Source organism: Oncorhynchus nerka, linkage group LG9a (assembly GCF_034236695.1).
Source record: "Oncorhynchus nerka isolate Pitt River linkage group LG9a, Oner_Uvic_2.0, whole genome shotgun sequence".
Lineage (NCBI taxonomy): Eukaryota > Metazoa > Chordata > Actinopteri > Salmoniformes > Salmonidae > Oncorhynchus > Oncorhynchus nerka.
The window spans coordinates 35,294,058-35,306,456 of record NC_088404.1 but is presented as its reverse complement, the minus strand read 5'-3'; the positions used below and the strand labels follow the sequence as shown (position 1 = coordinate 35,306,456).

The 12,399-nt window shown below is 43.2% G+C and overlaps 1 protein-coding gene across 16 annotated transcripts in view; it reads right to left on the bottom strand.

Annotated features, from left to right (window-relative positions):
* Positions 1-623: 623 nt before the first annotated feature.
* LOC115134873 (FERM domain-containing protein 4A-like) overlaps positions 624-12,399 on the bottom strand; it is a 151,877-nt gene continuing 140,101 nt past the window's right edge. For 10 of the 16 annotated variants that reach the window (XM_065022522.1, XM_065022519.1, XM_065022521.1 and 7 more), the window contains exon 24: positions 624-5,385. In XM_065022522.1, coding sequence (XP_064878594.1) covers positions 5,283-5,385 — 103 coding nt within the window. In that variant the 3' untranslated portion in view covers positions 624-5,282. Of the gene's footprint in view, positions 5,386-8,247; positions 12,394-12,399 lie in introns of those variants that run through there. The other 6 variants (XM_065022526.1, XM_065022523.1, XM_065022533.1 and 3 more) reach the window with 4 other exon arrangements.

Genomic DNA, 12,399 nt, shown 5'->3' with positions numbered 1-12,399 from the left:
GAGGAGAGAGGGAGTATAGTGGGAGAGGAAGTGGGGGGGGGGGAGAATGGAGATGGAAAAGGAAGAGTATGGGATAAAAAAAAACGTCAAAGGGTAAGAAAAAGAAGGCACGGGAAAGAGAATGGGGGCTAACAGTTGGACTTGCCTGAGTTTGCCTCTCTCTCAGTTTCAAAGAGATGTGGTCCCAGAGTGGGTCTGTCTGAAGACTGGGTCTGTCAGCATGGAGACCACAGGGTGGAGGGTTGTACAGGAGTGTGTTCTTTTCAGTGGTGTCCTCCTAATTATTTTCCCATCTGAATGTGGCTTCCTCTCGTTAATTTGCTCTGATAAATGTTCAAGCAATATGGTGCATGCCGGGCCAGCCTATTGTCTTCAGACAGACTCCTATGATATGGTCGTCCCTCAACCGACCTATCAGTCAGTGCAGGCAGAATCGTTACGCTATCTGACGTAAGACAATGAAGCCAGCCAGGTATTTACTGCATCAGTCCAAAGTTACCAGAACAGAGGAAAGGAGAGGTGGAGAGGAAGCCACTTTGAGCTATTGAGGTGTGAGAGGGACATGCTAAACCTTAAGGAACACACAACAGATTACACAGAGAAGAAGACACCAGAAAACCATCTTGAGAACATTCAGCAATAATTTATTTTCATAATCTGAAAAACCACCAATTCTTCTCATCTGGACAATCCATCATCAGGTGCCAACAACACCATTTAGAAAAATGGAAAGTTCCTATACAAAGTCTTAATAGAAAAAAGAATAAATTAACTGTGGAATTCAGTATTTTTTTGTGTCAATTCCACATAGTTTTTTTCTACAACACCTTTTTTTCGTCAGGTTACAGTTGAAGAGAACCAATAAAATCAGGTTACATGCTCTATGGTCTGGTGTAAATGTGTCCTACTGCCTAAAGGGATGGTCTTTGCTCTGCACAACGTATTAAAACTATTGACAACAATGAGGAGAGTCTATATCCTACGTGACAAAGCGGTAACTGGTCATCATATAGCACCCGAAAGGATTTTTACTATGTCAGAACTTAGAAACAAAAACCAAAGAAACAACTAATACTGGTTCATATAAAAAGGAACATGGTTATGTTAAAACCCCCACTTAGGCTTACAGTGAATGTTAAAACCCCCACTTAGGCTTACAGTGAATGTTAAAACCCCCACTTAGGCTTACAGTGAATGTTAAAACCCCCACTTAGGCTTACAGTGAATGTTAAAACCCCCACTTAGGCTTACAGTGAATGTTAAAAACCCCACTTAGGCTTACAGTGAATGTTAAAAACCCCACTTAGGCTTACAGTGAACGTTAAAAACCCCACTTAGGCTTACAGTGAATGTTAAAAAACCCACTTAGGCTTACAGTGAATGTTAAAACCCCCACTTAGTCTTACAGTGAATGTTAAAAACCCCACTTAGGCTTACAGTGAACGTTAAAATCCCCACTTAGGCTTACAGTGAATGTTAAAAACCCCACTTAGGCTTACAGTGAATGTTAAAAACCCCACTTAGGCTTACAGTGAATGTTAAAAACCCCACTTAGGCTTACAGTGTCCCTCTGTAGAGTACGTACAGGAAAGAGGTTGATAAAAGAGTTCATCTTTAACTATAAAAATGTTTATGTTTCTATGGACAGACAGTATGGGCATAGGGGACCTAGAAGACAGCACACATCATCACCACATCGGGTTCAAAGGTCAGAGGGGCCAGGAGTCAAAAGTCAAACTGGGGGTTTGGGGGTGTTGTCATGGATATAGAATGCTTCTCTGTCTAGGAGGAAAAGGTGAGTGGAGAAGGGGAGTATTTTTGTTTTTTTGAGCATGCATGGAATGGTGTGAGCTAGCAGAGGTGTCTCATCCATGGGAAATGGTCAGGCTAATGAGCCTTAGCCTAGCTGATGTGGTTCTAAAGAGGTAAACAACAGGAGTTCAAAGTTCAGAAGAAACACAGCATTTTACCAGGACTTTGCAGTGTGGCAGGGTTGGGGGCCGTGAAACTCGTTCAAACTGAAGGCAATTCAGTCCACCATGCCGCTTGGTGCAAGTTCAACTAATTTGACGGGGTCAGATTTTTGTGCAACATATAAACAATGTTTTCAGATGTTTGTTTAATATAAGCCTTTACAAAGCACAGGCAGGTGTGAGAGAAGGACTGCAATTCTTTGCTTTGTTTGGGGTTTTGTACACTGTCCACACATACAGCATTACAACAATGTTGGGCAGAGGCTTCTTTTCCCCAGCAGAAAACCAGAAGGTGTGCTTTAAAATACCTGCTTAAGAATTTGTTTGTGACAAGAGATGGTCTATGTAAGCGAGCGTTATATGGAAACTACACGTTCTCTTTGAGTCACAGCTGTTTTACAGCAGGATACGGTGATGGCCTCCATTACTAAACCAAGGTCAGTTCATTGATGTTCATTGATGACATTACCGACACAGTAATGGTGCTTTCAAGACAACTGGGAACTCATAATAAAACGAGATCAAATCATGACAGTGATCTTCAGGTTGGAGAAGTCGGAGCTTTAAGATGATCCCCGAGTTTCCGACTTGGAATTCCGGATGACCGTTCAAAACTATTTTTCCCAGTTGGAGCTTGTTTTTTTCCCGAATTCCTAGTTGTCTTGAACGTACTGAAGTCCAACGTCTGAGATTTCCGAGTTCCCAGTTGTCTTGAACGCACTGAAGTCCAACGTCTGAGATTTCCGAGTTCCCAGTCGTCTTGAACGCACTGAAGTCCGACGTCGGAGATTTCTGAGTTCCCAGTTCTCTTGAACAGGGCACAATAAAAGCACAATGATATAAACACCCTTCTGGTGCCGGGGTGACATTATTTATATTCTAGATATGTGTGTGTTACTCTTATATAAAGTCTGGATTTACATTTTACATCGTAAATGTGTTGTTATGCAGATGTTTTTAATCCCCTTATATGTATCAAAAAGCCAGGAGGAGAACTAGATGAAAACTGGTTCTCTATATAGTAGGCCTATAGTCTTCATACATAGTGTGCAACTGTGTATGTTGTGCTCTGGTAACAACACTTAGATTGAATACTTGACACAGTTACAATAGTCAACACCCCACATAGCAGATCCAGCTCGGATTGGTGTATATACCTCTCCCTGATGTTCTTTTGGCTCTGGGAAGCAGGTTCTCTATATAGCAGACACTGGGCTTGTTCGACATTGCAGCCGACAGTGCAGGTGACTGCTGACTGACTGCTGACTGACTTAGCTACAAATCACCTTGCATCATAAATAACTTCTTATTATTTGTAGATCAGTCAGTCAGTCACAATGTACCCATGATATATCATAGTGTTGATGCTCTCGAACACAGCCACTTCCTCTGCTAGACTAGGAACCGGGCCCTGTGGGATTTGTAGTTATATGGTTTGTAATTTTAGTGAGTGGCTTTTTTCAGTGCTGGGTTACAGTACAGACATTAAGCACCACCATAGATGGCACTGATGAGAAAAGTGTGTGTGTCCACAAACAAGATGTGTGTGTTCTGACTGGTGATAGGAGAGACTTTATAGCCTGAGATAGTGACCTGTACAAAAGAGTACCCACTGGAGTTTACAGGCCTCATGCCTGATCTAAATGTTTACCCTCAAATATACTACCCTAGTGTCTGAGACGATGACCAATCGTGGAGTTGGACAGACAGATCGATGTCACAGAGACAGACTGGTCCTTAAATATGAGTTGCCTCCCATTTTTAACAGAGGACTGCGCAGAGAGTCAGATATCACAACGCCTCGAGAAGTGTTTAACATCTCACCAATTTTATCATATGCGCAGCTCGACTATGAAGGAGGTGAGTTCCCTTCGCTGCAGCTGTGTGATCGATCAGCTCCACAGCATACGCCCATCACCAGAGAGAGAGAGGAGTGGGAGACACACACAGTCCTAAGCATCCAATCAGCTTTCACTTCTTACCAGGAAGTGAAACGAAGGGGTTGATCCAGATGAAATAGACCACTGAAAGCCTGCAGATATGATTGGAAATAAACACCCAAAACTATATATGTGGTCTTAACCTGAAAACTGCTACACATATAGCTACAGTTTCAACCATCACAAACTCAAGACATTGGCTTTCAATGAGATTCCTTGCATATTGTGGCTTGGCATTTCAGGGCCCAAACCTTGAATAAGTGTCTGTGGCCTGTGGCACAGTCTGTCCCCGTCTATCTCTGATCTGGCTGTGCAGGGCCCCCAGTCTGTCCATAGTCTCCCAGTACAGCTGACCACAGTCCCCCAGTATACAGTAGTGGCAAAACATCCCAGTCCAGGAGCTCACTGCTCAGTAGAAGTGTGGATCATCCCAGTACAAGAAACTAGTTGATCAGTGTGGCTGGCTGTTGTACACTACCAGTTCAGATTACTGACATCCCAGTAGACGTGCTGAGCAGGATCCCAGTAGAATTGATCAGTCTTTCAGTTCCTTTGAGGACTCCTAGTATTGTGGGGTGTAACTCCCAGTATGATAAACCAGTGTTCCCAGTGTGTCCATGGGACTGGTGCCATTGGTCAGCCAGATGGATCTTTGGTTGTGGGATAGGAGTTGGGATTGGGATTAGCATTTTTGGGAATGTTTGTATGTTTGCCTAGTCTTTCAGATAATCTAGAATTCTCCAATAATCCACTCTGCAGTGAAACATATTCTGAAGGTTTTCATAAAGAGGGGTGAATCGAGTCTCTCCCGCATTTTGTTGTTGTAGAAAACAATAGAGAAATAAACTAAAACATAAAATAGGAAATGAATGAACCTAGCAGATCAAGCGTACACACACAAAGGCCCAGAACATGAGCCAAAACACATGGGAGCACACTGGCAGCACACTTGGGTCAGGGGTAGATATGAGACAGGGCCTGGTGGGATGAGTGTAGTCTGGGTTTACCCCTCCTTCCCCCTTGCCCATTCCTGGTTATCCTTGGGCTCAGACTGGAGCAGACTCAGGGTCAGGGATTAAAGGTCAGAGTTCACGCTCAGAGTTCAGGATCGGAGGCTATGGTTGGCTGTTCCACAGCAATAGTCGTGTTAGTCCTAGAACCCCTAGTTCAGCCAAGCCCGATATGCACAGAAACTGATAAAGGGAAAGATGGATGAAGGGAGGAATGGATGAGGGTTTCCTGCCCATGATAAGGCCAATCTAGTCAGCACTGGAGGAGAGGTTGGTGGGGGCTGTAAGGATCAGTTGAGATGTTGGAGGTTGAGTCAGTAAGGATCAGTGTTGAGGGTCAGTGGGTGGTGGTCAGTAGGTCAGACCAGGGTTCCAGGTTTGGCCTTATCGTGTCCGTACCACTGGACATCTGCCAGCTCTGAACACAGAGGACTGCTGAGGAAACAGCTATCATTGAATGACCTGCAGAGAGAGAGAGAGAGAGAGAGAGAGAGAGAGAGAGAGAGAGAGAGAGAGAGAGAGAAAGAGAGAGAGAGAGAGATGGTTTGATGCTTTGATGGTTACTTCATTTGCCTAGACCTAAAGCTTTTGAGAAAACAACGTGCACAATCCATGATGCCTTTACCTCTTTTCCGGCCTCATTTCAAACTGATCTCTCAATCCTCCTATATCTCTGTCTCTTGGCAGCTCACACGTCCTGTTAGTGTACTAGTCTAAAACTACACTAGGTGACTAGAGTGCATTTATCAATCCCCTTCATGGTTTTATAATGAATTAACTGGTATTATGGTGGATACACCCTGTGGCTGCTGCTTTGCTATCCTTGAGATGGACTGAATGATGGACTGAATGATTAAATAATTAAGAAACACAAATGACTAGAGGGAGTCCGACCGCAATTGATTTGATTGTGCTGCCTGGCTCAGACTTGCTGCGCTGTGTTAAAAAAACAAGACAGCGAGTGACTGTGTGACTAGCACCCGTTGTATCTCTCTCCTTCCTGCTGCAGCGACCACCACAGAACATCAACAGTGTTTATAGTGTTGTCTCTCTCTCCTCCCTGCTGCAGCGACCACCACAGAACATCGACAGTGTTTATAGTGTTGTATCTCTCTCCTCCCTGCTGCAGCGACCACCATAGAACATCGACAGTGTTTATAGTGTTGTCTCTCTCTCCTTCCTGCTGCAGCGACCACCACAGAACATCAACAGTGTTTATAGTGTTGTCTCTCTCTCCTCCCTGCTGCAGCGACCACCACAGAACATCAACAGTGTTTATAGTGTTGTCTCTCTCTACTCCCTGCTGCAGCGACCACCACAGAACATCAACAGTGTTTATAGTGTTGTCTCTCTCTACTCCCTGCTGCAGCGACCACCATAGAACATCGACAGTGTTTATAGTGTTGTCTCTCTCTCCTTCCTGCTGCAGCGACCACCACAGAACATCAACAGTGTGTATAGTGTTGTCTCTCTCTCCTCCCTGCTGCAGCGACCACCATAGAACATCAACAGTGTTTATAGTGTTGTCTCTCTCTCCTCCCTGCTGCAGCGACCACCACAGAACATCAACAGTGTTTATAGTGTTGTCTCTCTCTCCTCCCTGCTGCAGCGACCACCATAGAACATCAACAGTGTTTATAGTGTTGTATCTCTCTCCTTCCTGCTGCAGCGACCACCACAGAACATCAACAGTGTTTATAGTGTTGTCTCTCTCTCCTCCCTGCTGCAGCGACCACCACAGAACATCGACAGTGTTTATAGTGTTGTCTCTCTCTCCTCCCTGCTGCAGCGACCACCACAGAACATCGACAGTGTTTATAGTGTTGTATCTCTCTCCTTCCTGCTGCAGCGACCACCACAGAACATCGACAGTGTTTATAGTGTTGTATCTCTCTCCTTCCTGCTGCAGTGAGCACCACAGAACATCAACAGTGTTTATAGTGTTGTATCTCTCTCCTTCCTGCTGCAGCGACCACCACAGAACATCAACAGTGTTTATTGTGTTGTCTCTCTCTACTCCCTGCTGCAGCGACCACCACAGAACATCAACAGTGTTTATTGTGTTGTCTCTCTCTCCTCCCTGCTGCAGCGACCACCACAGAACATCAACAGTGTTTATTGTGTTGTATCTCTCTCCTTCCTGCTGCAGCGACCACCACAGAACATCAACAGTGTTTATTGTGTTGTATCTCTCTCCTTCCTGCTGCAGCGACCACCACAGAACATCAACAGTGTTTATTGTGTTGTCTCTCTCTACTCCCTGCTGCAGCGACCACCACAGAACATCAACAGTGTTTATTGTGTTGTCTCTCTCTCCTCCCTGCTGCAGCGACCACCACAGAACATCAACAGTGTTTATCTCGTTGTCCGTGTTGCTGAAGCTGCAACATAATTACAGCCATTTTTGACAGAAAAGTTCATGTTACCGAAATCCCTAATTTGTTTAGGAAAAACATACCCTATTCCCTTAACCCTTGCTCTCTTTATGTGACACATGTACGCATTGCATGCATGTGACCAATAGGGCCTGACCTATAGCATATCATAGTCACTTCATTAAATTGGTTATAACAAACTCTGAACACCATAATGGATGCAGTGGACGTGACTAATAAACTTGAAAAAGGGACTGTTTACTGGTTGCTCAAGAGGTAAAGGGGAAGTCAGATGTGTGGAATAAATTTGACTAATTATGGAAAATACTGGAGATCAAGTAACCGGGGCTGTTGGATTACAATATCATTTTTTGTTTGAAACAACACAAAATAAATTCTAAGTGTACCAGAGAGTCTGTTGTAATGTATTTTTTTGCTTTTTGTAAAGCCTTTATTACAGCAAAGACGTGAATGCAATTTCTGAAATGGAACAGTTTAGGCCTATTGATTGTTTACGCTAATTATTCAATGGTTGTTTTGTTATTTTATTTTTAAAACTAAAAAGCTTGATTGCATTTCACATCATGAATGACTCGTATGCTGTGTGATGACATTAACTAATGAATGATTGATTGATTGATTGATACAGTAGCCTATATAAGTATTGAAATACAGACCTAAATTAGTTAAGGGATTAAGACTAAACAGGATGTGCTCTTAGGCCAACAGCTCGATGTTGGTTATAAAAGGCTGCCATACTAAGCCTACTAATGATAATGACATTACTTATTATTGTATTGATGAACATACAAATAATAATAATAATAACAATAACAATAACAAGGAAATCAAGGGAAAAGGAGGGTTATTATTATGAATATATTTTGTTGGACAATTTGGAACAGTGTAAAATACACTAAATAATTATAAATAATACCAGAGGCTGGTCTAAGGTAAAAAAATATGTAAGGCCTTTATTACAGCAGAGCAAAGATTAAAAACAGCCACATTTGTGAGATTGGCTTGGTGTGCACGGAACCAGCAGGTTATTAAACAAACACTCACACTGGCAACGGAAGCAGGATCCGTCTTATTTCTGTAAATATACAGTGCATTTGGAAAGTATTCAGACCCCTTCCTTTTTTCCACATTCTGTTACCTTCTAGCCTTATTCTAAAATGGATAACAATTATTATGCAGCATTGAAGGTCCTCTATGATTCTTAAATGGAAGAAGTTTGGAACCAACAAGACTCTTCCCTAGAGCTGGCCGCCCGGCCAAACTGAGCAATCGGGGGAGAAGGGCCTTGGTCAGGGAGGTGACCAAGAACCGGATGGTCACTCTGACAAAGCTCCAGAGTTCCTCTGTGGAGATGGGAGAACCTTCCAGGAGGACAACCATCTCTGCAGCACTCCACAAATCAGGCCTTTATGGTAGAGTGGCCAGGCGGAAGCCACTCCTCAGTAAAAGGCACATGACAGCCTGCCTGTGCCTTTTACTTGCACATGAGGAAACCTGGCACCATCCCTATGGTGAAGCATAGTGGTGGCAGCATCATGCTGTGGGGATGTTTTTCAGCGGCAGGGACTGCGAGACTAGTCAGGATAGAGGGAAAGATGAACGGAGCAAAGTACAGAGTGTTCCTTGATGAAAACCTGGACCGGACCGGAGACTGGGGCAAAGGTTTACCTTCCAACAGGACAACCACCCTAAGCACACAGCCTAGACAAAGCAGGAGTGGCTTCGGGACTTCGGGAATGTCCTTGAGTGGCCTAGCCAGAGCCCGGACTTGAACCCGATCGAACATCTCTGGAGAGACCTGAAAATAACTGTGCAGCGATGCTCCCCATCCAACCTGAAAGAGCTTGAGAGGATCTGCAGAGAAGAATGAGAGAAACTCCACAAATACAGGTGTGTCAAGCTTGTACCCAAGAAAACTTGTGGCTATAATCACTGCCAAAGGTGCTTCAACAAAGTACTGAGTAAAAGGTCTGAATACTTATGTAAATTTGACATTTCAGTAAAAAAATATATATAAATTAGCAAAAATGGCTGAAAATCTGTTTTTTCTTTGTCATTATGGGTTATTATGTGTAGATTGAAAAAAAATCTATTTAATGCATTTTAGAACAAGGATGTAACATAACAAAATGTGGAAAAAGTCAAGGGGACTGAATCCTTTCTGAACACACTGTATATGGATGTTTTATATAGCCAGGCACATTTAATAGGCTGTTGATTATAGACCTAATTAAGTTGGGGTTTCCTCTCTCCTCATTTTCTTAGGCAATTAAGACAAGGGCTGTTTTCTCCTCTCTTAACTCGGCTGCTGCCTTCGCTGCATTGTTCTCAATATGCTGGTTAACTTTGCTATTATGCACATAGCAACATGGTCTAGGAAAAGGCGCCAATTCAACAGTGCACTGATGTGTTTCAGAACTGCGGACAGCGACCACTATTCAATGTGGGAGAAAGCACATAAAATAATAAAATAATATTATTTTTATTTCTGTTTCACCATTGTTCTTACATAATACCACTATATACAATTTCAGAAGCACGTCTTAGTAATGGACTGTGCCATCCCCACGGCCTCCACAATGGATCAGTCCACTCAGACAGACCTGAATCAGATAGGTGTCCTGTAGACCATATAAAAAAAAACATGTTTTGCTACTGCTCGACTAAAGAAATCTCAGTCGACCAACAGCCTATCGACCAAATAATCGACCAGTCGACTAAATGGAGTCAGCCCTACAGTACACTGTTAGAAAAAAGGTGTTTTCTATAACCTAAAGGGTTCTTCAGCTGTCCCCATAGGAGAACCCTTTGAGAAATCCTTTTTGGTTCCAGGTATTACTTTTTCCACAGAGGGTTCTATATAGAACCCAAAAGAGTTCTACTTGGAACCAAATAATAAATTTCCTATGTTGACAGACTTTTTTTCTATTAGGGTACAGTAGTGAAGATTAGGGTTTACTGTAGAGAGCAGCTACAGGCAGAAACAGGGACAGCCAGACACAGCAGACATGCAGTCCAGTTACAGCCATAGAAACAAAGCAGATAGAACACACCATTCCCAAACCTGCTATTAGAATGGATTAATAATGGGAAGACCCTATTCAACTCAGCAGTTGGTACAATACTTAGAATCTAGACAAGGGATTCTATTTCTATACCCCTGATCTAGTTCAGGTTCTGTTTCTACATACAGTGGCATGCGGAAGTATTCACCCCCATTGGCATTTTTCCTATTTTGTTGCCTTACAACCTGGAATTAAAAATAGATTTTTTGGGGGTTTGTATCAGTTCATTTACACAACATGCCTACCACTTTGAAGATGCTAAATATTTTTTATTGTGAACATACAAGACAAAAAAAATAGAAAACTTGAGCGTGCATAACTATTTACCCCCCCCCCCCCCCCAAGTCAATACTTTGTAGAGCCAACTTTTGCCGCAATTACAGCTGCAAGTCTCTTGGGGTATGTCTCTATAATCTTGGCACATCTAGCCACTGGGATTTTTGCCCAATCTTCATGACAAAACTGCTCCAGCTCCTTCAAGTTGGATGGGTTCCGCAGGTGTACAGCAATCTTTAAGTCACACCACAGATTCTCAATTGGATTGAGGTCTGGGCTTTGACTAGGCCATTCCAAGACATTAAATGTTTTCCCTTAAACCACTCGAGTGTTACTTTAGTAGTATGTCATTGTCCTGCTGGAAGGTGAACCTACATCCCAGTCTCAAATCTCTGGAAGACTGAAACAGGTTTCCCTCAAGAATTTCCCTGTATTTAGCACTATCCATCATTCCTTCAATTCTGACCAGTTTCCCTGTCGATGGAAAACCTCCCCACAGCATGATGCTGCCACCACCATGCTTCACTGTGGGGATGGTGTTCTCGGGGGTGTTGAGAGGTGTTGGGTTTGCGCCAGACATAGAGTTTTCCTTGATGGCTGAAAAGCTACATTTTAGTCTCATCTGACCAGAGAGGAAGTCTCCCACATGCCTTTTGGCGAACACCAAACATGTTTGCTTATTTTTGTTGGCCACTCTTCCGTAAAGTCCAGCTCTGTGGAGTGTACTGCGTAAAGTGGTCCTATGGACAGATACTCCAATCTCCGCTGTGGAGCTTTGCAGCTCCTTCAGGGTTATCTTTGGTCTCTTTGTTGCCTCTCTGATTAATTCCCTCCTTGCCTGGTCTGTGAGTTTTGGTGGGCGGCCCTCTCTTGGCAGGTTTGTTGTGTTGCCATATTCTTTCCATCCATTTTTAATGGATTTAATGGTGCTCTGTGGGATGTTCAAAGTTTTGGATATTTTTTTATAACCCAACCCTGATCTGTACTTCTCCACAACTTTGTCCCTGACCTGTTTGGAGAGCTCCTTGGTCTTCATGGTGCCGCTTGCTTGGTGGTGCCGCTTGCTTGGTGGTGCCCCTTGCTTAGTGGTGTTGCAGACTCTGGGGCCTTTTAGAAAAGGTGTATATATACTGAGGTCATGTGACAGATCATGTGACACTTAGATTGCACACAGGTGCACTTTATTTAAATAATGATGTGATTCTGAAGGTAATTGGTTGATCTTATTTAGGGGCTTCATAGCAAAGTGGTGAATATGTACGTACCACTTTTCCGTTTTAATAAAAAAAAATTAAACAAGTTATTTTCTTCATTTCACTTCAACAATTTGGACTATTTTGTGTATGTCCATTACATGAAATCCAAATAAAAATCAATTTAAATTATAGGTTGTAATGCAACAAAATAGGAAAAATGCCACGGGGAGTGAATACTTCTGCAAGGCACTGTATCTAGTCAAGCGGATCTAGTTCTACGTCCCTAATCTAGTTCAGGTTTCTATGTCTTTGTGTCAGGACTCATTCTATGGGGTGTGTTTCTACGTGTTCAGACAGGTTTGGTTCTATGGTCTATGGTTCTACATTGTTGTTCTGTTGTTCTCTGGTCTATCTGTTGTGTTTCCAGGTCTGTGTTCTGGCAGAGTCCTGGCAGACAGACAGTACCTCTATGCTTCAGAGCTGGGCTGAGGGGGAGACTGACACACGTCTTCAGAAGGAGAGCTGTCTGCTGTACCGCTAAAC